We start from the raw sequence: 25745 nt of genomic DNA, 5'->3' as shown, positions 1-25745 counted from the left end.
GATACGTGGTACTGACCACTACCCAGTGACCCCTGCTGGAAACTGTGAAGTGTAAGGACAAAATTGGGTTTGGCTCTGATCTCTCCCCATGACTGAAAAACCACTAAAGAAAGATTAGATTTACATAGCACCTTTAATGACCTTAGGATGCCCCAAAGCGCTTTACAGCCGATGAAGTACTTTTGAAATGTAGTCACTGTTGTAATTCAGGAAATGCGGCAGCCAATTTGCGCACAGAAAGATCCCACAAACAGAAATCAGAAATGAGATGATAATCAGTCAGTCTGTTTTAGTGATTTTGGTTGATGAATAAATATTGGCCAGGACACTGGGGAGAACTCCCCTGCTCTTCCTCAAAGTGGGTTATGAGATCTTTTGCATCCACCTGAGAGGGCAGATGGGGCCTCGGTTTAACGTCTCACCCGAAAGACGGCACCTCCGACAGTGCAGCACTCCCTCAGTACTGCACTGGAGTATCAACCTAGATATGTGCTCAAGTCTCTGGAGTGGGACTTAAACCCACAACCGTCTGACTCAGAGACGAGAGTGCTACCACAGTGCCACGGCTGACTAGGTAGAGTTACACATGAAGAATTGCCATTTGGTGGCCCAAACTTTTGGAGCTGTTCAAGCCTCATATCTATCGAGCTCACACAGAAATTAGGATCTTAGATCCATTTTCTAAGTCTCCGTTCCTACATTGCCATCAATCCTGCTGCTGCTGTATCCCATTGTGAAGTGCCCTGTGAGATACTACACTCAGCGGGAAATTTCCTTCACAATGTGTTTTTTGATGCTTCACAGAGAGGAAATGCTTCAGGATGCTGACACAGCCCAGCAGCGCTATAAGACATCCCAGCAAGAACTCAACACCTGGATGAACAATCTTCCTAACAATCAAGTGCAACCCACAGCCAGCCGAAATGAAGTCAACGCTAAACTCCAAGCTCAGAAGGTAGGTGTTTTTTTAAGCATATGGACCAAAGAGTTCACGACAGTGTCACACTGTATTTCCAGTCTATGTTTTGTGGTGATCCAGTCCATGTTTTGTGGTGATCCAGTCCATGTTTTGTGGTGATCCAGTCCATGTTTTGTGGTGATCCCATCCATGATTTGTGGTGATTCAGTCCATGTTTTGTGGTGACCCAGTCCATGTTTTGCAATGGCTGCAATCACCAAGGTCAGTGGGGTTCAAACATTGGGGTGTACCTCTGAATGGGTCACATTCCTGTTCCGATGGGGCGTGACTACTGAATGACTCCTGACCTGCTGCCATTTCCCACCCAACTCCCTCACTACCCCTGTGGTCTTCACTTGTGGTAACGCATGCCACAGGAATGGGGGGAGTGCCACGGAGATAAACAGGAGAGAGATAAAAACAGAAAAGTAAGAAAGAAGGGGAAAAAGGGAAGGTGAAAGGACATACAAGAGGGAAAAGAAAGCATCTTCAACACTGCATCACTCAGGTGTTACCCTAGATTTTGTGCTGGAGCAGGACTTGAACCCACAACTTACTGGCTCAGAGTCAAGAGTACTACCCACTGGCTGACACAACAAGAGGGAAGGAAAGTGAAGAGGGAAGAGAAACAATTAACACTGACTTACAGGGGCCGAAAATATGGTGACAGGCACCCAAAGAGTGCTAGGCCTTAAGCCTCCACATCCAATGGGCTATGTACACCTCAATGCAGCCAGTCAGAGGCTGAAAGCCTGGACGCAAAATGTGTGCATGGCTCATTAAGGCCTCAGAATGTATTTCAATCAGCACTCCAGGTCACACAAATGGCAGCTCTTCTTGTGTGGATCCTCAGTTTGATTTGGAGATTCTTAAACGTGATGCGCGTGTCAGACACCAAACCAACCAACAGAAAACCTGGCCTCATTGAGTTGTCTTCATCTTTCTCCTCGCAGAAACTGGTGAACGATATCAAGAAGAAGGAATCCGAAAAGGACGCACTCGTCCATCTCTCCCGCGACCTGCAGTCGTCGCTGAATGTACGTGTTGGTTTGGGAAGTTTCTCCTGCTTTCTAATTACAGGACTGTTTCTGGTACCAGTTCATGGTATTATAACAGCGACAGCACCGGAGTTTGGGGGCCGGGACACAAGGGGGACACAAGCACCACTGTGGTCGCACAAAGGGCAGTAGGAATCTGGAACTCTCTTCCCCCAAAAGGCTGTGGATGCTGGGGGTCAATTGGAGCTTTCAAGACTGAGATCGATAGATTTTTGTTGGGTAAGGGTATCAGGGGATATGGAGCAAAGGCGGGAAAATGAGCTGAGGTGCAAATCAGCCATGATTTAATTGAATGGCAGAGCAGGCCCGAGGGGCTGAATGGCCTACTCCTAAGTTCCTTAACTTGCCCGTTCACCCTCCCTTGGTGGGAGAGGTTGTCCATTACCCCGCCCCGATCCCAGCAACGTTCCCTTCGCCGATTTAGCATGGGTGCCAATCAACACTCTCCGGGGAGAGGGAGGGGTCAAGCCCCTTGCATGTTCTGGACCCCACCGGAGGGGGCCCACCTACACCCTAGTGGAGGCCGGAATGCCTCCACTCACCTGACTTACCCACCATCTGTCTTAGGGAGTCCCCGCCCTTGGCCCCACTCCTTAGCTGCGATTGGCGGACGGTGGTTCCGCCCCGTATAAGGAGCATCATAGTGAGCTGAGAGCTTTGCCCTCAATGGTGGACTGCAGGTAGGATGGGGGCAGGGACAGAATTGGCCCCCTCTGAGCCAGCACTTCTGAAATGAGTGATGTTCTGCTCGTTCTTTTTAAAGAATTACGAAACTAACAACGACAAATATCGTGCATCTCTGGACCCTACCACTGGTGTATCTACCGTGAAGAAACTGAGGACTCAGACCCTGCAAGAGAGCATTAACGATCAGGTAAGGACAATTGTATGGTGTGGAATCGCTCGCATTACAGACTCTCGCCACCCGACTGCCATGTTTTTTCCCTTCCTTACCTGTTTTCTCTGCTCCTCTCCTATGGTGGTGACCTCGCTGGGGTATAGTTCCATTGACCCCAGGTGACCCGAACCCCCTAGTGATCACCTGGACTGAACCCATGAGCTCAGTCCAGTCATCTTTGTGACGAGATCCTACATTGGTGGAATTGTGGGGACTGATGTACTCTCTGTGATGAACTGTGGGCTTCATAGTACAATGGTGCAGAGGAGATTTACTAGAATGGGACCAGGAACTTCAGTCATGTGGAGAGATTGGAGAAGCTGGGGTTGTTCTCCTTGTAGCAGAGAAGGTTAAGAGGAGATTTGATAAGCTCTTATAGACTACTTAGAGTGGGATGACTGCTGCCTCTGCTGGCTCAGCCAATAATGAAGGATTTTGATAGAATAAATAATGAGAAACTGTTTCCAGTGGCAGAAGGGTCGGTAACCAGAGGACACAGGCGGTCAATTAGAGCTTTCAAGACTGAGATCGATAGATTTTTGTTGGGTAAGGGTATCGAGGGATATGGAGCCAAGGCGGGAAAATGGAGTTGAGGTGCAGATCAGCCATGATCTAATTGAATGGCAGAGCAGGCCCGAGGGGCTGAATGGCCTACTCCTAAGTTCCTTAACTTGCCCGTTCACCCTCCCTTGGTGGGAGAGGTTGCCCATTACCCTGCCCCGATCCCAGCAACGTTCCCTTCACCGATTTAAGGTGATCAGCAAAAGAACCAGGTGGGAGATGATGGGAATTTTTTTTTATGCAGCGAGTTGTTATGATCTGGAATGCGCTGCCTGAAAGGGTGGTGGAAGCAGATTCAATAGTCTCTTTCAAAAGGGAATTGGATAAATATTTGAAAAGGAAAAATTTGCAGGGCTATGGGGAAAGAGCAGGAGGGTGGGACGAATTGGAGAGCTCTTTCAAGACACACACTCCAGTGAATTTTCACAGCTCCGCAAAAATGTTCTTTCTTTTTTTTTGCAGGAGAAGGACACGGTTAAACGTTTTGCTGAAGTCTCTTCATCAAACGACCAACTGCTGAACCAGCTGGAATATGTGTCAAAGGTTAAGCAAAAGGTAAAGTGGATGTTACCTTGGGTGGGTTACCTGTGGGTTTTGTCACCCAAATTTCCATGTACTCTCCTCACTATTATCGGACGTGGCACATCACTCAGTTCTGGGATCGCTCACGGTAGATATAGTGCTCCACAGCCCATGGTTAACCCTTCCTTCTGGTCGGTGATGAATGGTCATCCCATAGGAGGCTACATGGAGGCAAATGACGCCCCTAGGATATCCCAGCTGTATGCGGCTACGAGAAAGAACTTGCATTTATATAGCGCCTTTCACAACCTCAGGACGCCCCAAAGCACTTTACAGCCAATGAAGTATTTTTGAAGTGTTATGTAGGAAACGCGGCAGCCAATTTGCGCACAGCAAGGTCCCACAAACAACAATGTGATAATGACCAGATCATCTGGTTTAGTGATGTTGGTTAAGGGATAAATATTGGCCAGGACACCAGGGAGAACTCCCCTGTTCTTCTTCAGATAATGTGACGGGATCTATTATGTCCACATGAGAGGGTAGACAAGGCCTCGGTTCAATGTTTCATCCAAAAGACACCGCCTCCGATATTGCAGCACTCCCTCAGCCTGGATTATGTGTTTAAGTCTCTGGAGTGGGACTTGAACCCACAACTTTCTGACTCAGGGGTGAGAGTGCTACCCACTGAGCCAAGGCTAATGTTGCTTCCTATACTGAGTGGCAGAGAGAGGCTATCTCAGGTCTTCATACTCTAGGTTGAGGTATATCATTTTCACACCTTGGCACACCTTCTAATGATGAACCCAGTCTCTGAACACTAGTCTAAGTGACTCTTGTACGGGACATCTCCACTCCCTGAAGCAGCGCCAACCATAATAAGATTACTAGGAATGCCTGGCTGAACGCAAGGAGAGAAGAATGGAAACATTAATGTTATCCATCATTGGCCACTGGTATCTTATGTAGTGCCTGCCTTAACATGCTGTTTAAAGGGAGAACTTAATAACATCAGTTAGACAGGCCACAGCCCATGGAGAATGATCATGTTAGCTGGTGTATACCATTGGGCCCGCCTCTTTGTTTTACGGTTCATGGTTTAAAGACCATTTATAGACAGTGTGGACAACACATTGCATCCAATCCAATCCTATACTTTACCTGAAAGTACCTGATATTGTCACTGTCTATAACAATAAAGCATGAAAGTAAAATAAATTAAATGAAGATGATTATGGGGCCTAGACTTCACATTTAGTTAGAATGCTGGGCTTCTCTGTCAACGGACTGGATTCACATCCTACCCCAATGGTTGGGACAAAGCTCTTTACCCGTTAGTAATATTAGAAGTCAAAAAGATGCAATTAATCCAGTTCTGACTGGGTACAAGTGGATATTGTGAAAGTTCCCAATTTCCACAAATCAACCACAGTGATTGGATGACCCATTGTGTCATTGCTTAGCAAATTGAGCATTATTATTAGGTCTGATGGTCCAGATGAATGAACCTCGATTGCTTCAGAGCACCAATACTATACAAATGATGAAACAAAGTTCTGAAACTTCTCATTCTTATCTCTCCCCAGCAACAAGAAAGCCCAGTTGACAAAGTGATTATACAGCAGAATGTACAGTCGGCGAACGCACCGTTTGCTAGGAAAGGCACTGACCTCCAACAAACGCTCAAAGACGAAGAGAAGAAGACCAAATCAGCTGAGGCAACTCTACAAGAGCAGAGCAAAAGACTTAGTCTTCTAAGGGCCCGACGACCAGTGGACAAAACAGAAGAAAAAGAGGTGGTGGAGTACTTCAGGGACCCCAAGGTAGAAACAGACCTTTCTGCTCTCCGGAACAAAATCCACGATGTAAGGAAACAAAGACTGGGAACCCAGAATGACATAAGTTCAACTAAGCAGAAAATCAGTTTGCTAGAAGATGAGCAAAAGAACGCCAAAACTGGCCTGCTCACCAAGGAAATGAAGAAAATTGAGAGGAGCCCTGCGTTGGATGTTGAAGCTGAAAATCTACGCAGTGAAATCAGTACTCTGAGAAGAGAAAAACAAATAACCATTACCGATTGGGACCGCCTAACAAGAGAGATCACCATCCTTGAGCAGAAACCAGTCAACATCAAAGAAAAGGTTGTGATGATTGAAAAGGTCAAGGTGGAAAAGGACCCAGTTATGCTGAAAGCTTCTAGAAGTCTTCAAAACGAGATTGATGATGAAGGTCAGAAGAGGCAATCACTGACTGAAAAGATACGGTTCATAAGAACTCAGATTGAGACTTTGGAGAAGCAAACAGGAAAGACGGAGCCAAAGGTTATGATTAAGGAGATCAAGAAGGTAGAAAAGGACCCTCAACTTGAAAAGGACTTAGCCAGGCTCAGAAACCTTTGCGAGGACGAAAACCAGAACAATAGTGTCTTCGAGAAAGAACTGAGTGAGCTGCAGAGGAAATACAGAATTGTTGCCGAGCAGAAACCAAAAATAGAAACAAAGGAAATTGTCCGTGAAAATTTCTGTGTCTTTCCAGAAACTGAGAAAGAGATAACAAGAATAAAAAAAGAAATACGAGAAACTGTGAAGAGAAGGGGCGACCTAGAGATGGAAGTCACCATAGCACAGGGAGACCTGGAAGTCCTCAAGGACAGGAAACCTCAAATTCAGTACAAAGATATCACACAAGAGATCGTGAAGCTTCAGAAAAGCCCAGAAATGCTCAAAGAGATTGATCAGCTCAAACATCGGCTCCCTCGAATGGATGATGAATACGGTGATTCGCAAGTAAAGATTAAGAGGTTGAAGAGCGATAGAGATGAATGGCGGAAAGAACGGTCTAAGACTGAGACCAAAGTGGTGACCAGGGATATCGTAAAATATGAAGACGACCCAAGGCTGGAGAAAGAAGTGGTGCGCCTTCGAAAAATAATCCGTGAAGAATCAGAGAAACGAAGGAATATTGAATCACTGGTATTTGACTTGCAGAACATATACTCTCAGCTGCAGAGGCAGAAACCTGAAGAGAAGATTGTTGTTCAGGAAATGGTTCGTTTAGAAAAAGACCCCAAACTCACCAGAGAGCACGATAACCTGGGCAAAACCTTGGATGAAGAACGCAAACAGAGACGTAACCTGGAGAGAGAAGTACAGCACCTAAAAGCTCTTGTGGAGGAAAAAGAGGCCGAACTAAACCTTGAGGAAGAAAGGGGTAAGCGAAAGGAGATCGAGAGTGAAGTGAAACAAATCAAATACAGAATACGTGAGTTGGAGTCAAATCCTCCTCCACTGGAAGAGAAGATCGTCACTGAAGAAGTCCTTAAAGTGGAAAAAGATCCAATACTTGAAAAAATAGCTGGATCTCTTCATCAGCAACTGGACCAAGAGAGAAATAAGGCCAACAATTTGGACAAAGAAATTAAAAATATTCAACTCCATTTGGAGATTTTACACAAAGAAAAATCTCAGGAAAGACTTATTTGTAGAGAAGTTATCCGGATAGAAAAAGATAAGGCCTTGGAAGAGGAGCAACTCCGTGCTCGAGACTTGTTCAACAAGGAGAAGAACTCCAGGCTGGATGTAGAGGACGAGATAAGAAGGGTTAAAGACAGGATTGAGAAAATAGAAGATTCAAAGGCATCGCGGTCCCGTACAGAATCCGAGCTGAAACAGGCCAGGGACTCTGCTCTCCGTGAGAAGGAGATTCTGGAGGAGGAACTGAAAAAACTGGAGATTGAAAGAGAACAAAAGACCAATGTCCATAAAGAGGAATTCAAGCTTCTCAGTCAGAAAACCATAAAAGAAAAGCAAAGGAAGCATGAGTTGGATAGTAAACTGATGTCGTTAGAGAGAGAAATCATGAGGGAGAAAGACAAAATCCATGCGAAAGAGTACATGATCAGAGATCTTGAGTCACAAATCAGCAAGGAGGAAGCTCGCCAGCGAGACATGCAGATGAGAGAAACCAACTTGTCCACTAAGATATCCATTGTGGATCCAGTTACTGGGGAGGATTTGTCACCCTATGAGGCTTACAAAAAGAACATGATAGATAGGCAACAATACATCCACTTGCAGGAGCTGGAATGTGACTGGGAAGAGATTTCCACCCATGGTCCATCCGGAGTAACCTCTGTCCTTCGAGACAAGAAAAGTGGAAAAAAATATTCCATTGAGGCCGCCTTGAAGGACAGAAGAATCACTAAAGAAGAGCTTCAACTTTATAGGGAAGGAAAGCTCCCAATATCTGAGTTTGCACTGCTAGTAGCAGGTGAAACCAAACCAACAGCATTAAATATAGGCTCAATAAATTCCATGCCACCAATTTCTCCAACATATCAATCGGCAAACCAATCTAGCCCGAGGTATGCAACCTACAAATCACACACCGGGGATCATCATCCCATAGCTGGAGTCTATGATAATACCACTAATTCAAGGCTGTCCATCACAAATGCCTTGAACAAGAAACTACTAGAGCCCATCACTGCTCAAAGGCTGCTGGAAGCACAGGCAGCCACAGGTGGGATCGTCGATGTTGCGACCAAGGAAAGGCACTCGGTCCACAAGGCAGTAGAGCGGAACCTGGTCGACAAAACCCACGAGAGAAGGCTGCTAAATGCGCAAAAAGCTTTCACTGGGCTCGAAGACCCCGTCACAAAGGAACGTCTCTCTGTAGGGGTGGCCGTTCAGAAGGGCTGGCTGCCCACTGAAAGCGCCCATCAGTACATGGAAGCCCAATACCTCACCGGCGGACTGGTAGACCCCAACCACTCGGGCCGTGTGTCCATTGCAGACGCCCTGAGGTCCAAGATGATCGACGGCAACACAGCCAGGATCCTGCAGGAAGACACCAACTATGTGAAGGATCTCACCGACCCCATCACTCAGGAGCGAGTCCATTACAAAGAGTTGATGAAACGCTGCCAGAAAGACGGGCTCACGGGCTTCCTGCTCCTCCCGGTCAACTCGGAGCCTCGTCAGTTTTCCAGCCATCATTCAACAAGTCATTTTGACACCAGATATCAATACTCACCTTTTTCTAGCACCTACTAACCACTACCCATAGATGCCATTGAGCATTCGCGCATGTGTCACCAACAACTTCCAAGCCAATCTTCCTCTTGTTAGTTGCTCAACGTACTGAAGTTATATTACAGATCATCTTGGTTTTTTTGTCCCATGGGGTTAAGGCTATTTAGTATCCTACTCAAGTCTTGTTTATTTTTATATTTAAAGGTACATATAGATTATAGAGGGGATTTTAATGCTATGTCATTGTCTGTATGCTACATTACATTTCTTTACTAAGTGCATGGAAAACTGTAAGGTGCAGGATGTGAAACATTGGTCTGCTCTATGTCCTAAAGAGTTCATTTTAACATGAAACAATTGCTTTAATAAACAAACATGTGATAGAGTTATCTGAGTCTTATTGTTTTCATTGGTAAACTTAATGAGAATTTTTTTTCTTTGGGGGTTAGGGAGAAAGGCTAAAAGCCATTTACATCCCCATGACATCACAGGCAAAGGGTCAAAGATCATTTATATCTCCATGACATCACAGGCAAGGAGCCAAAGGTCATTTACGTCCCAATGACATCACAGGCAAAAGGCCAAAGGTCATTTATATCCCCGTGCCATCACAGGCAAAGGGCCAAAAGTCATTTACATCCCCATGACATCACAGGCAATTGGTGCAATGGTGCACTTTAACCCAATTAATGTCATTTTGTTGTGTTTTTGCCATCAAGGTTCAGCAAACGTTTTTCATAAAGACACTGAAAGAAAGATTTTTTTTCATTCACGTCTTTCAGAAATATCTAAAAGCTTTGAAGTGCAGTCACTGCTGTTATGTAGGCAAACGTGGAAGCCATTTTGCTCAAAGCAAGATCTCACAAACAATCACGTGATGAATGACCAACTAATGGGCCTGAAATTCAGGGGGTGGGTCCCAGTACGCCAGTGCATGAGTGGCAAAGCGGAACTTCCACCCCCCCCAACCCCGCCTGCCCATAGATCCTGTCCCATATTGTGGAGACGGGCCATTTTCACGGTGGGGGCAGGCCGCTGGAAACCCCCCTTTGTAAGGAGGAGTGGTCCCAGGCCAATCCGCCCGAGGTTCTCGGATGCTCTTCCAAGCCGAAGAAAACTGACACTTCAAATCTCCTTCGGCTCCACAAGAATCCATTTCCTGGCAGGACAAAGGTCATCGATCCTTCCAGCAGCAATTATTATTACTTGTCTGCTAAAGGTTTGGAACCTATTGCTGGGGTCTCAACAGAATTCATGCCAGCTCTCAGCTGTACAAACAAAAGACAACAAATAGGGTCCAGGTAAGAAAAATAGTTATAAGACAATTAGGGCCGTAGTACAAAAAATGTTAAGATTTCTAAAAATGTTAAAAAGACAAATCTAAAGGCACTGTATCTGAATGCACGAAGCATTTGTAATAAGGTAGATGAATTAACAGAGCAATAGTGAGAAAGAATATTGGCTCAGAAAATCAAGATGTAGAATCAGTCTGGGTGGAGTTAAGGAGCACCAAGGGGCAGAAAACACTGGTGGGAGTTGTCTATAGGCCTCCAAACAGTAGTGGTAATGTAGGGGATGGGATCAAACAGGAAACTAGAGATGCATATAACAGGGGTACTACAGTAATCATAGGTGACTTTAATCTGTATATAGACTGGCCAAACCAAATTAGCAATAATACTGTGGAGGATGAATTCCTGGAGTGTGTACAAGATGGTTTTTTAGACCAGTATGTTGATGAGCCAACTAGGGAACAGGCTATCCTAGATTGGGGATTGTGCAATGAGAAGGGATTAATTAGTAATCTTGTTGTGCGGGGTCTTTTAGGGAAGAGTGACCATAACATGATAGAATTCTTCATTAAGATGGAAAGTGAAGTAGTCCAATCCGAAACTAGGGCCCTAAATCTAAACAAAGGAAAGGTACGAGGAGTGAGTTGGCTATGATAGATTGGGAAGCTTCATTAAAAGGCATGACAGTGGATAGGCAATGGCTAACATTTAAGGAATGAATGCATGAATTGCAACAATTATACATTCCTTCTGGCACAAAAACACAAAAGGAAAAGCGGTCCAACCATGGCTGACAAAAGAAATTAAGGATAGTATTAGATCCAAAGAGGGGTCATATAAAGTTGCCAGAAAAAGTAGCAAGCCTGAGAATTGGGAACAGTTTAGAATTCAGCAAAAAAGGACCAAGAGATTGATTAAGAGGGGAAAAATAGAGAATGAGAGTAAACTTGCAAGGAATATAAAAGTGGACTGTAAAAGCTTCTACAAGTATGTAAAAAGAAAAAGATTAGCGAAGACAAATGTGGGTCCCTTACAGTCAGAAACGGGAGAATTTATAATGGGGAACAAGGAAATGGCAGAGCAATTAAACAAATACTTTGGTTTGGTTAATACATTGGTTCTGTCTTCACGGAAGAGGACACAAATAACTTCCCAGAAATGCTAAGGAACCAAGGGACTAGTGAGAAGGAGGAATTAAAGGAAATTAGTATTAGTAAAAAAAATAGCGCTGGAGAAATTAATGGGACTGAAAGTTGATAAATCACCAGGGCCTGATAATCTGCATCCCAGAGTACTAAAAGAGGTAGCCATGGAAATAGTGGATACATTGGTTGTCATCTTCCAAAATTCTATAGATTATGGAACAGTTCCTGCAGATTGGAGGGTGGCAAATGTAACCCCACTATTTAAAAAAGGAGGGAGAGAAAACAGGGAACTACAGACCGGTTAGCAGAACATCTGTAGTAGGGAAAATGCTAGAATCTATTATAAAGGATGTGATAACAGGGCACTTAGAAAATATCAACGGGATTAGACAAAGTCAACATGGATTTGTGAAAGGGAAATCATGTTTGACAAACCTACTGAAGTTTTTTGAGGATGTAACTGGTAGAATAGATAAGGGAGAACCAGTGGATGTGGTTTATTTGGATTTTCAGAAGGCCTTTGATAAAGTCCCACGTAAGAGGCTAGTGTGCAAAATTAAAGCACATGGGATTGGGAGGAATATACTGGCATGGATTGAAAATTGGTTGACAAACAGGAAACAAAGAGAAGGAATAAATGGGTCTTTTCGGGGTGGCAGGCAGTGACTAGTGAGGTACCGCAAGGATCAGTGCTTGGGCCCCAGCTATTCACAATATATATCAATGATTTGGATGAGGGAACCAAATGTAATATTTCCAAGTTTGCTGACAGCACAAAACTAGGTGGGATCGTGAGTTGTGAGGAGGATGCAAAGAGGCTAGAAGGCGATTTAGACAAGTCGAGTGAGTGGGCAAATACATGGCAGATGCAGTATAATGTGGATAAATGTGAAGTTATCCACTTCAGAAGGAAAAACAGAAAGGCAGAGTATTATTTAAATGGTGATAGATTGGGAAATGTTGATGTACAAAGGGACCTGGGTGTCCTTGCACATCAGTCACTGAAAGCAAACATGCAGGTGCAGCAAGCAGTTAGGAAGGCAAATGGTATGTTGGTCTTCATTGCAAGAGGATTTGAGTACAGGAGCAAGGATGTCTTACTGCAGTTATACAGGGCCTTGGTTAGACCACACCTGGAGTATTGTGTGCAGTTTTGGTCTCCTTACCTAAGAAAGGATATACTTGCCATAGAGGGAGTGCAGCAAAGATTCACCAGATTGATCCCTGGGATGGCAGGACTGTTGTATGAGGAGAGATTGGGTCGACTCGGCCTGTATTCACTCGAGTTTAGAAGAATGAGAGGGGATCTCATTGAAACATATAAAATTCTGACAGGGCTGGACAGACTGGATGCAGGGAGGATGTTTCCCCTGGCTGGGGGGTCCAGAATGAGGGGTCACAGTCTCAGGATACGGGGTAGGACATTTAGGACTGAGATGAGGGGAAATTTCTTCACTCAGAGGGTGGTGAACCTGTGGAATTCTCTACCATAGAAGGCTGTGGAGGCCAAGTCACTGAATATATTTAAGAAGGAGCAAGATAGATTTCTAGACACAAAAGGCATCAAGGGGTATGGGGAGAGAGCGGGAATATGGTATTGAGACAGAGGATCGGCCATGATCATATTGAATGGTGGAACAGGTGCGATGGGCCGAATGGCCTACTCCTGCTCCTATTTTCTATGATTCTATGTTTCTAGGAGTTCTATGCCCGCCTTATAAGCCTGGGAACTCCAACAAACACATTTCCTGGATATGAGGTTGGATGAGCGGAGGAATTGCCCTCTCCCCCCCCGCATGAAAATGGTGATCATTAAGAAATGGGGCAGAATCCAGGCGGAACTGGGATCCTCTCAAATTCTGGCCGCTGATGCGCGGTCCATCTGCTCTCTCCCCTTGGCCTGGACTAGAATTTCTGGGTCAATCTGTTTTCGATGCTCTTAATTCAGGGAGGACATTGACCGGTACACCTGTATAGTATCATGGGATCTTTCATGTGCATCAGGACAGTCTATACCAGATCCTTTAAACAAAAAAACAGAGGTTTAATTTTGGAAAGGCATACTTTAAGGCACTCTAGACAGTCAAACAGGGGCATCATCAAGTTAAGATACCCAATCAGATGTAAATCTGCCAGAAGCACCAACGGCAGCGGACCGGAGCAGTGGCAGCAGGCCCATAAAGAGTGGGGGAGGAGGCCTTGAGACCAGAGGCACCAGCAGCGGTGGACCTGAGCGGGGGAGGACCTGAGCAGGATGTCCTGAGCGGGGACCTGAGTGACGGACCTGAGTGACGGACCTGAGCGATGGCCTTGAGCAGGGGGACCTGAGCAGGGGACCTGAGTGACGGACCTGAGTGACGGACCTGAGTGACGGACCTGAGCGATGGCCTTGAGCAGGGGGACCTGAGCAGGGGACCTGAGTGACGGACCTGAGTGACGGACCTGAGTGACGGACCTGAGCGACAGACCTGAGCGACGGACCTGAACGGGGGACCTGAGCGACGGACCTGAGCGACGGACCTGAACGGGGGACCTGAGTGACGGACCTGAGCGACGGACCTGAACGGGGGACCTGAGTGACGGACCTGAACGGGGGACCTGAGTGACGGACCTGAACGGGGGACCTGAGTGACGGAAAAGAGTGACGGACCTGAACGGGGGACCTGAGCGACGGACCTGAACGGGGGACCTGAGTGACGGACCTGAACGGGGGACCTGAATGACGGACCTGAATGACGGACCTGAGTGACGGACCTGAACGGGGGACCTGAGCGAGGGACCTGAACGGGGGACCTGAGCGACGGACCTGAACGGGGGACCTGAGCGACGGACCTGAGTGACGGACCTGGGTGGGGGACCTGAGTGACGGACCTGAGTGACGGACCTGAATGACGGACCTGAGTGGGGGACCTGAGTGACGGACCTGAGTGGGGGACCTGGGTGGGGGACCTGAGTGACGGACCTGAGTGGGGGACCTGGGTGGGGGACCTGAGTGACGGACCTGAGTGGGGGACCTGAGTGACGGACCTGAGTGGGGGACCTGGGTGGGGGACCTGAGTGACGGACCTGAGTGGGGGACCTGGGTGGGGGACCTGAGTGACGGACCTGAGTGGGGGACCTGGGTGGGGGACCTGAGCGACGGACCTGGGTGGGGGACCTGAGCGACGGACCTGAGTGGGGGACCTGAGTGACGGACCTGAACGGGGGACCTGAGTGACGGACCTGAGTGATGGACCTGAACGGGGGACCTGAGTGACGGACCTGAGTGACGGACCTGGGTGGGGGACCTGAGTGACGGACCTGAGCGACGGACCTGAACGACGGACCTGAGTGACGGACCTGAGTGACGGACCTGAGTGACGGACCTGAGTGACGGACCTGGGTGGGGGACCTGAGTGACGGTCCTGAGTGACGGACCTGAGTAGGGGACCTGAGTGATGGACCTGAGTGACGGACCTGAGTGAGGGACCTGAGTGGGGGACCTGGGTGACGGACCTGAGTGAGGGACCTGAGTGACGGACCTGAGTGAGGGACCTGAGTGATGGACCTGAGTGACGGACCTGAGTGAGGGACCTGAGTGACGGACCTGAGTGACGGACCTGAGTGACGGACCTGAGTGAGGGACCTGAGTGGGGTCCTGAGTGATGGACCTGGGTGGGGGACCTGAGTGGGGGACCTGGGTGACGGACCTGAGTGAGGGACCTGAGTGACGGACCTGAGTGACGGACCTGAGTGACGGACCTGAGTGACGGACCTGAGTGACGGTCCTGAGTGACGGACCTGAAATGGGGGACCTGAGTGACGGACCTGAGTGACGGACCTGAGTGAGGGACCTGAGTGACGGTCCTGAGTGACGGTCCTGAGTGACGGACCTGAGTGGGGGACCTGAGTGACGGACCTGAGTGGGGGACCTGAGTGACGGACCTGAGTGACGGACCTGAGTGGGGGACCTGAGTGACGGACCTGAGTGAGGGACCTGAGTGACGGTCCTGAGTGACGGACCTGAGTGGGGGACCTGAGTGGGGGACCTGAGTGACGGACCTGAGTGACGGTCCTGAGTGACGGACCTGAGTGACGGACCTGAGTGGGGGACCTGGGTGACGGACCTGAGTGAGGGACCTGAGTGACGGACCTGAGTGACGGACCTGAGTGAGGGACCTGAGTGACGGACCTGGGTGGGGGACCTGAGTGACGGACCTGGGTGGGGGACCTGAGTGACGGACCTGAGTGAGGGACCTGAGTGACGGACCTGAGTGACGGTCCTGAGTGACGGACCTGAGTGACGGTCCTGAGTGGGGGACCTGGGTGACGGACCTGAGTGAGGGACCTGAGTGACGGACCTGAGTGACGGACCTGAGTGAGGGACCTGAGTGAGGGACCTGGGTGGGGGACCTGAGTGACGGACCTGGGTGGGGGACCTGAGTGAGGGACCTGAGTGAGGGACCTGAGTGACGGACCTGAGTGACGGTCCTGAGTGACGGACCTGAGTGACGGTCCTGAGTGGGGGACCTGGGTGACGGACCTGAGTGAGGGACCTGAGTGACGGACCTGAGTGACGGACCTGAGTGAGGGACCTGAGTGAGGAACCTGGGTGGGGGACCTGAGTGACGGACCTGGGTGGGGGACCTGAGTGAGGGACCTGAGTGAGGGACCTGAGTGACGGACCTGAGTGACGGTCCTGAGTGACGGACCTGAGTGACGGTCCTGAGTGAGGGACCTGAGTGACGGTCCTGAGTGAGGGACCTGAGTGACGGACCTGAGTGACGGTCCTGAGTGAGGGACCTGAGTGACGGACCTGAGTGAGGGACCTGAGTGACGGACCTGAGTGACGGACCTGAGTGAGGGACCTGAGTGACGGACCTGAGTGAGGGACCTGAGTGAGATTATTCGGTGAAATCAAAAATAACAACAAAAAAAAATCAAGGAGTGACGTCACAGGACGGCAGGTAGGTGATTGGTTGGTGAGTATTACAGTTTTTATTTGCTCTCTAAGCTAGGTCAGTGGTTTAGACTAGGAGCTGGGAAACTATAACTTGCTATTACTTTATTAAATTAATAACTTAAACTAGATAAACTAATTAGTTAATAAAACTAAAACGATTGAATAAAAATTTTAACTAACTAATTAAGTATATAAAACAAGGTTAGATTGGGATGACAGGGCATGTGATGTGCCATAACTGCAACGTGTGGGAGTTTGTGGAGAGCAGTGAGATCCCGAGCAACCACATCTGCAGTCAGTGTCTGCAACTCGGGAAAACTCTGGCTCAGAGTTGTTGAGCTGGAGTCTGAGGTGCAGACATTGCGATGCATCAGGGAGGGGGATGATTTATCTGGACACTTTGGTCCAGGAGGCAGTCACACCCCTTCGATTAGGTAGTAGTTTAGATTTGATCATTGGTCAGGGACAGGAGGATGTGTCTGTGAGTCAGGCAGGTGAGGGGACCCAGGATACAGTGATGGAGGAGCCTCAGCCTTTGACCTTGTCCAACAGGTATGAGGTACTTGCTACCTGTATGGATGAGAACAAGGATTGCAGGGAGGATGGGCAAACTGACCATAGCACCGTGGCACAGGAGGCCATTCAAGTGAGGGGAGTAAAATTGAACGTGGTAGTGGAAGGGGACAGTATAGTCAGGGGGATAGATACTGTTCTCTGCAGCCGCAACAGGGAGTCCCAAAGGCTGTGTTGCCTGCCCGGAGCCAGGGTTAAGGATATCTCCTCGCAGCTGGAAAAGAACTTGGAGCATAAGGGGGAGGATCCAGTTGTCATGGTCCACGTAGGAACGAACGACATAGGTAGAACTAGGAATGAGGTTCTGCTGAGGGAGTTTGAGGAGCTAGGGTTTAAATTAATAAGCAGAACCTCAAAGGTAATAATCTTTGGATTACTAACTGAGCCACGCGCAAATTGTCACAGGGACAAACAGATCACAGAGTTAAATGTGTGGCTCAAAGAATGGTGTGGGAGACAGGGGTTTTGATTCATGGGGCACTGACACCAGTACTGGGGAATGAGGGAGCTGTTCCATTGGGACGGGCTCCACTTAAACCGGGCTAATGTGTAATGAGACAGGGATAATTAGTAATCTGATAGGAAAGGATCCTCTGGGGAAGAGTGATCATAATAGGATAGAATTTCATATTGAGTTTGAGGGTGATATACTTAACTCTGAAACTAGAGTCTTAAACTTAAATAAAGCCAATTACATAGGCATGAGGGGCGAGTTGGCTAAGGTAGATTGGGAAATTAGATTAAAAGGTATGACAGTAGATAAGCAATGGCAAACATTTAAAGAAATAATTCAAAATTCTCAAAGAATATACATTCCATTGAGAAATACAAACTCCACAGGAAAAATGATCCATCCGTGGCTAACTAAAGAAGTTAAGGATAATATTAGATTAAAAGAAGGGGCCTATAATGTTGCAAAGAAGAGTAGTAAACCTGAAGATTGGGAGAGTTTTAGAAACCAGCAAAGGACGACCAAAAAATTGATAAAAAGGGAGAAAATAGAATGAGAGTAAACTAGCAAGAAATATAAAAACAGATTGTAAGAGCTTCTACAAGTATGTAAAAAGGAAGAGAATAGCAAAAGTAAACATTGATCCTTTAGAGACTGAGACAGGAGAAATTATAATGGGGAATCAGGAAATGGAAGAGACGTTAAATAAATATTTTATATCTGCCTCCACAGTAGAAGACTCAAAAAACATATCAGAAATAGTGGGGAACCGAGGGGCTAATGAGAGTGAGGAACTTAAAGTAATCAATATCAGTAGAGAAAAAGTACTGGAGAAACTAATGGGACTAAAAGCCAATAAATCCTCGGGACTTGATGGCCTACATCCGAGGGTTCTAAAAGAGGTGGCTGCAGAGATAGTGGATGCACTGGTTATGATCTTTCAAAATTCCCTAGATTCTAGAATGGTCCACATGGTCTGGAAAGTAGCAAATGTTACCTCGCTATTCAAGAAAGGAGGGAGAGAAAAAACAGGAAACTACAGGCCAGTTAGCCTGACATCAGTCATCGGGAAAATGCTGGCATCCATTATTAAGGAAGTGGTAACAGGGCACTTAGAGAATCATAATATGATTAGGCAGAGTCAACATGGTTTTATGAAAGGGAAATCGTGTTTGCAAATCTATTAGAGTTTTTTGAGCGAGTAACTAACAGGGTAGATATTATTTTGTGCAGCAGTTTGACATTTCAGAATTGTTAAATGCAGTGATTATAAATGAGTGCTTAGCCTGATTGACTAGTTCAGACATAAGTGGGAGTTCATCAATAGAAAAAAATACATAAACGCGATAATCACAGCTGCACAATATCACAGATTGCGATTCTCTTTCAGCCATCTAAGAAACCATAAGTGGCTCCGAATGACAGGCCAAGCACTAATGAGGACATTTTAATGTTTATTTGAGCAGTAAAAATACGTGAAATAATAAAATAAACTAAACATGTCTAATTGTATGGGGAATATACTCCAGGATAATGCTATTACGTAGACTTATTGTGAGACTATGCCTTTAATTCAGCTCTCTGATACCCTGTGGCTCAGTAACTCTCCTCAAGTCAATCTTCCTGATATCATGAACACTTATTGCTTTTATTCAAAAGAAATAAACAAGGAAAGAGATCTGCTGATGGCCCTGTGCGTTGCCGCACATGGTTTAGTGTCATACTCCAATACAGTGCCGGTTTTGGAAATACTCTAGGTAATCCTTCTCTAAGTCAAACAAATGTTTAATTTCCACGGCAAATGTGGAAACTGTGCTTTGTACCAAAACATTGCACACTGCTCGGTAATGAATTACTATTACCCAGTGTAATTTGCTAAGAACTACATGGCAGTGTAAGACAATGAATAAAGTTTTAGAGGACGGCATGTTGTCCTATTGCACAGCACACCTTTGGAAGTATCTTATCAAAGAGAGCGAATCTCCATATATATCTATAATTTTTACTGAATTTATCCCTACAATTATCAGCCCTCAAAAATTAATACAATAGAAGTGATTTCCAGATGCATTTGGAACTTTTTACAGAATTGTCCCCTTTTTATTAACTCAATTCAGTTAAGTAGAAAGCACAGTGGGGCCTTCTTTCAATACTTTGACATTCTTGGGAAAATAAATTGCAGTGAAGGGTATGCTTCACAAAGAATACTTTAATATGGCTTCTTTGTTATTGCAGGAATGCACGTTAAGTCAATGGTTGAAAATAGTTCTGTCTTAGGTGTTGGACATATGGTGAGAAAGGAAGAGCTAATCTCAGTCAGGCTCGCCCTCAGTGACTTGATATAATGTACTACCTCCCACTCTAGCTCATCTTTTGCGAGTCCTCAAACTGTGGCACTCCTTACCTCCAGGCATCTTTCTCTTCTACAATTTTCATGCTTGTAAAACCTAAGCTTTGTGTCACCTAATTACTACTTCCCAATTTACCTCATCTCCTCTTTGTCTTGTTTCACTCTTGGTGCCCTGCAGTATGTGCCTCGGCTCTTTACCTTGGTCTAGGTTTTATGCTCAAGCCTTCGGAGTGGGACACAAACTCACAACCCTCTGTCTCAGAGGCGAGAGTGCTACCACTGAGCCATGGCTGACACTGAGGAAGGGCTGCCTCTGGCCCATGTGTGAGATCCAGCAATAAGCTGTGAGATGTATTAGTGACAAAAGAACGGGGAAGCAGCTGCAAGAAGGGAGGCCTTCGGTCTACACTGACCTGACACTGAGTTCCCTGGATGAGGTGTGAGCCACATCGTGGCCATGCCTCTTTGCCAAAACCCCTCACCTGATGAAGCAGCTGGTGATGAGTAAGCCTGGTACGGGGCACTGGATTTGGAAGTCTAGAACATCGAGTTGGATACAACACATGATGCCCTGTGTAAGTCCTTGCTGAAGGTGGTTGTCCGTCTTATGGCTGATGAAGAACTCTGACACTTGGGACGACAGCTATGGGAAAGCAAGGCATTACCTGGAGGTCCGGTGTGAGAACAAACGTTCAAATATCCTGGGTTCGGTGCCTACCATATTGGGTTATAGACAGGCAAGTAGCAATTGTTGAATCTTCTCAACTCCAACTGTTGTTTATTGAAGAGTTAAATAGGGGGAGGAAGTGATACCTCAGCTGTACAGAGCCTTGGTCAGACCCCATCTGGAGCACTGCGTTCAGTTTAGGACACCGCACTTCAGGAAGGATATTTTGGCCTTGGTCGGGGTGGGGGAGGGATGTAGTTCAGATTCACCAGAATGATATGAGGGCTTAGAAGGTTAAATAATGAGGACAGGTTGCATAGACTGGGCTTGTATTCCCTTGAGTATAGAAGATTGAGGGGTGATCTGATCGAGGTGTTTAAAATGATAAAACGATTCAATAGGGTAGATACAATAGAGAAACTATTTCCTCTGGTGGGGGAATCAAGAACAAGAGGACAGAATCTTAAAATAAGAGCCAGGCCGTTCAGGAGGGAAATCAGGAAGTGCTTCTTCAGGGTAGTGGAAATCTGGAGTGCTCTCCCTCAAAAGGCTGTGGATGCTGGGGGACTATTGGAGCTTTCATGACTGAGAGCGACAGATTTTTGTTGGGTAACGGTATCAAAGGATAGGAGAGTAATCGGAAACATGGAAGCCAAAAACATCTAGAGTAAAAAGAATAAAATATAACAAAGTTTAACAGTGCTATGCAGTCTCTCTGAGGTGAATACTTGCCTGTTTACGTATTGTCCTGTCCCAACTCCCTCTGAGGCAAACACAGACAGTGGTCCAAACCCACACTGAGAAACACATTGCCTATGTAAGTGTTGCTATGGTCCCAGGCTCTCTGACACAAACTCTTGCCTGTTTAAGCGTTACTGTGGTCCTCACTCAATCTGAGGTGGACGTTGACATATTGTTGCTGGAGTCCCCATCCTCTCTGAGGCAAACATTGCCCGTTTAAGTGATGCAGCAGCCCCCATCCTCTGAAGAGGACATTACCCCTTTAAGTGATGCTGTAGCCTCCACTTTCTCTGAAGCAGATATTGCCCGTTTAGGTGGTGCTGTGGTCCCCATCCTCTGAAGCAGACATTGCCCAAACAAGTGATGCTGTGGTCCCCACCCTCTGAGGCGGACACTGTCATTTAAGTGGTGTTGCAATCCCCACCCTCGCTGAGGTGGACATTGCCCTTTTAAGTTTTTTTGTATTTCAAAATATACTTAATTTCATTTAAAGAATTTAAAGATATCACAATTCCAAGGTGATACAATTCAAAACAATACAACACGGAACATACACAATACGATTCCAATATTACAATATAAACACAGTACATATCTTCTAATACATTCTGTACAATACAAGGTAGGGTGGCCTTACACGGTGGCCTCTCCCCATAGAGCCTTTGCATAGGCCGCACCTCGCCTCAGTGCGTCCCGCAGCACGTACTCCTGGACCTTGGTGTGTGCCAGTTGGCAACACTCGGTCGTGGACAGCTTCTTCAGCTGGAAGACCAGCAGGTTTTGGGCGGACCAAAGGGCTTCCTTCACCAAGTTGATGGTCTTCCAGCCGCAGTTGATATCTGTCTCGGTGTGCGTCCCAGGGAACAGCCCGTAGAGCACAGGGTCCTGTTTTACTGAACTGTTGGGGATGAACCTTGTTCAAAAAAGGGTGTAAGGATAAACCCAGCAACTACAGGCCTGTCAGTTTAACCTCAGTGATGGGAAAACTTTTAGAAACGATAATCTGGGACAAAATTAACAGTCACTTGGACAAGTGTGGATTAATAAAGGAAAGCCAGCACGGATTTGTGAAAGGCAAATTGTGTTTAACTAACTTGATTGAGTGTTTTGATAAGGTGACAGAGGGTCGATGAGGGCAATGCGGTTGATGTGGTGTATATGGACTTCCAAAAGGCGTTTGATAAAGTGCTGCATAATAGGCTTGTCAGCAAAGTTGAAGCCCATGGAATTAAAGGGGCGGTGGCAGCATGGATACGAAATTGGCTAAATGACAGGAAACAAAGAGTAGTGGTGAACGGTTGTTCTTCTGACTGGAGGGAGGTGTACAGAGGTGTTCCCCAGGGGTCGGTACTAGGACCGCTGCCTTTCTTGATATATATTAATGACTTGGACTTGGGTGTACAGGGCACAATTTCAAAATTTTCAGATGACACAAAACTTGCAAGTGTATTAAACAGTGAGGAGGATAGTGATGGACTTCAAGAGGACATTGACAGGCTGGTGGAATGGGCAGACACGTGGCAGATGTAATTTAACGCAGAGAAGTGCAAAGTGATACATTTTGGTAAGAAGAACGAGGAGAGGCAATATAAACTTAAGGGCACAATTTTAAAGGGGGTGCAAGAACAGAGAGGCCTGGGTGTATATGTGCACAGGTCATTGAAGGTAGCAGGGCAGGTTGAGAAAGCGGTTAAAAAAGCATACGGGATCCTGGGCTTTATAAATAGAGGCATAGAGTACAAAAGCAAGGAAGTCATGATGAACCTTTATAAAACACTGGTTCGACCACAACTGGAGTATTGTGTCCAAAACTGGGCACCGCACTTTAGGAAGGATGTGAAGGTCTTAGAGAGGATACAGAAAAGATTTACTAGAATGATTCCAGGGATAAGGGACTTCAGTTATGTGGATAGACTGGAGAAGCTGGGATTGTTCTCCTTAGAGCAGAGAAGGTTGAGAGGAGATTTGATCGAGGCGTTCAAAATCATGAAGGGTCTGAGAATGCCCATATGGTCAGTTTTCAGTAAAATAGTAAAGTGCCTACGTAGCCAAATAGCAGAATGCAATGCAGTTAGGTAAGGGTTAATTAGTAGCCTGTTAGCTGGGAGTTAGGACAGTGGGCCTCTTTAGGCCATCTGTTCGCATGCTCATTTCTTTACCATAAGGCCTGCATTGTCTTATCAGTGTAGGAGTCTTTGGAGTCTTTGATGTGGGTCAAGGACTGGTCTGAGTGTCTCCATGTAGCTGGATCATCAATAACCTTAACGAGCTTAACGAGACCGAGAGACATTCCAAGCTAAGAGATAAGGAACGAGAGGGACAGAGGAGAACATTCCTAGTGAGAAGATAGGATACATCCATCAGTGTCTGTCACTGCGGCATGATCAGGCCATGGGCTACTTGTGATTGGCCTGAAATCATGAAACCTAGCATGGCCAACCTGTGCTCGACTTATGATTGGTGTTAACAAATGTTCCAACCCCTATTGATCTGTATAAACGTGTGGATTTCTGTATGTTTCTTTGTCTTGCTCTGCTAGCATAGAGGGAGTCTATCAGGAGTCCAAATCAATGCTGCAGACTAAGAACCCGGCTATTAAAGTTGTGTTGAACTTTAAAAGAGTATTCGACTCAGTTTTTGCTGAACCAGACTGAGGGATCAAGAATCCGGATCGTCAGGTCCAGACAGAGTAGATAGAGAGAAACTGTTCCCATTGGCGGAAGGTTCGAGAACCAGAGGACACAGATTTAAGGTGATTGGCAAAAGAACCAAAGGTGACATGAGGGAAAACATTTTTACACAGCGAGTGATTATGATCTGGAATGCACTGCCCGAGGGGGTGGTGGAGGCAGATTCAATCGTGGCTTTCAAAAGGGAACTGGATAAGTAGTTGAAGGGAATAAATCAGGGCTACGGGGAATGTGCGGGGGAATGGGACTAACTATATTGCTTTTGCAGAGAGCTGGCCCGGGATTGACGGGCCGAATGGCCTCCTTCTGTGCTGTAACCGTTCTATGATTCTATTTTATCCGGGACAGATACCAACGCATCTCTCTCCACATCCTCTGCGCGAAGGGGCAGCCCATCAGGAGGCAGACGCCAATCTCTTCCCCACCGCAGCCTCGAGGGCAGCTCGCGGTGGCGCTGAGATTCCGTGTGCTTTGGAAGGACCGCACTGGGAGGGGCCTTTCTCACCACCATCCAGGCTACATCCTGGTGCCTGTTGGTCAGTTCTGGCATCGACTGGCTGGTCGGGCAACTGCCCAATCGGATCCACCCTCTCCTTTCCTTGCAAGACTCTAAGAACGTTTTGTGTCGACCACTGTCTGAAGGCCTTGTGGTCGAAGGGGTTCCTCCTCATGAACTCTCCACCTGGGACAGGTGGTGGTATGCAGTCCAACTGGATGGGACGTCCTGCATCTGCTAGGCCAGCGTGGCCAGACCCAGCCTTCTCAGTGTGTTGGACAAGTAGAAAATCAACACGTAGAGACACTTGGTGTTTGCGTACTGGGGCTCTACACACATCCTGAGGCAGCCACACACAAAGGTGGCCCTCAGGATCAGAGCGGCATTGGGGATGCTCTTCCCTTCTTTGTCTGGGGGCTTGTACATTGTGACCCTGTGGATGCGTTCTACCTTGGACCTCCAGCGGGGATGCACGGAGTGGGCCAGACCCTGGCTACGTAGAGCAACATCGCGAGTATCTCACACCTTATCACCAGGTTCCTGCCGGTTATGGAGAGGGAGCATCCCACCCACATACCATGCTTTTGTTTGGCCTTGGCTAACCTGCTCTTCCCAGTTTTTGGTGCAGGCTTGGGGCCTCCCAAACCAGTAGTTGGACCTGACGGTTAAGGGGACAAAGGATCCGGTCTCCCACCTGCCAAAGAACATGGCCTCACTTTTACTTCGGTTAATTCTGGCCCCTGAGGCCAGCTCGAAATGGTCACACATGTCCATCAGTCTGTGGACTGATTGCTGACATTGGACCAAAATATGGAGACGTCGTCCACATACAGGCTTAACCTGTCAATCGCGGAGGACCAGAAGGCGGGCAGTGGGATATGGAAGCTGAACATGAGACAGTTGGCCCTGAAGAACATCGAGGAACTAAAGAGGGATTACCCCTCTTCGACTCAACGGTGCATGGGTGGGAAGTGATCAAGGCCAACATCAAGAGGTTCTTCTTCCTCAAAGGTGTTCAGAAGGCGAGAGAGAGGCAGGGGGAAGTGTCCCATCTCCGGAAAAGCATGCAGGATCTGCTCCAGCTGCAGTCGATGAGGTCGATGTCGGGGAGGATCTCAGAGAGGTGAAGGGCCAGCAAGCCTTGCACTTCGCCTCTGAGGCCTCAAAGATCATCTTCCAGTCCAGAGTCCGCTCCATGGAGCAGGGCAAGAAGTGCTCGCGCTTCTTCTTGCAGAAGCTGCACAGAGAGACCTCTGTGATCAGCAGCCTGAAGGAGGAAGATGGCTCGGTGACTTCTTCGCAGGCCGACATACAGAGGATCAGCAAATCCCAAGTTCCTGGCACTGAAGTGTGTTGTCTATTTAAGTA

At 47.1% G+C, this 25745-nt stretch overlaps 1 protein-coding gene across 1 annotated transcript in view; it reads left to right on the top strand.

The window, feature by feature from the left end:
• Positions 1-9415, top strand: part of LOC137341272 (envoplakin-like) — an 85923-nt gene extending 76508 nt beyond the window's left edge. The window contains exons 18-22 of the mRNA XM_068004379.1: positions 805-955; positions 1912-1995; positions 2780-2890; positions 3938-4030; positions 5584-9415. Of these exons, the coding sequence (XP_067860480.1) occupies positions 805-955; positions 1912-1995; positions 2780-2890; positions 3938-4030; positions 5584-9051 (3907 nt within the window). The 3' untranslated portion in view covers positions 9052-9415. The remainder of the gene's footprint in view (positions 1-804; positions 956-1911; positions 1996-2779; positions 2891-3937; positions 4031-5583) is intronic.
• Positions 9416-25745: the final 16330 nt, after the last annotated feature.

Source organism: Heptranchias perlo, chromosome 23 (assembly GCF_035084215.1).
Source record: "Heptranchias perlo isolate sHepPer1 chromosome 23, sHepPer1.hap1, whole genome shotgun sequence".
In the NCBI taxonomy this organism is placed as follows: Eukaryota; Metazoa; Chordata; class Chondrichthyes; order Hexanchiformes; family Hexanchidae; genus Heptranchias; species Heptranchias perlo.
Note: the sequence above shows the minus strand (reverse complement) of the source record. Positions and strands in the feature narration are given on the sequence as shown.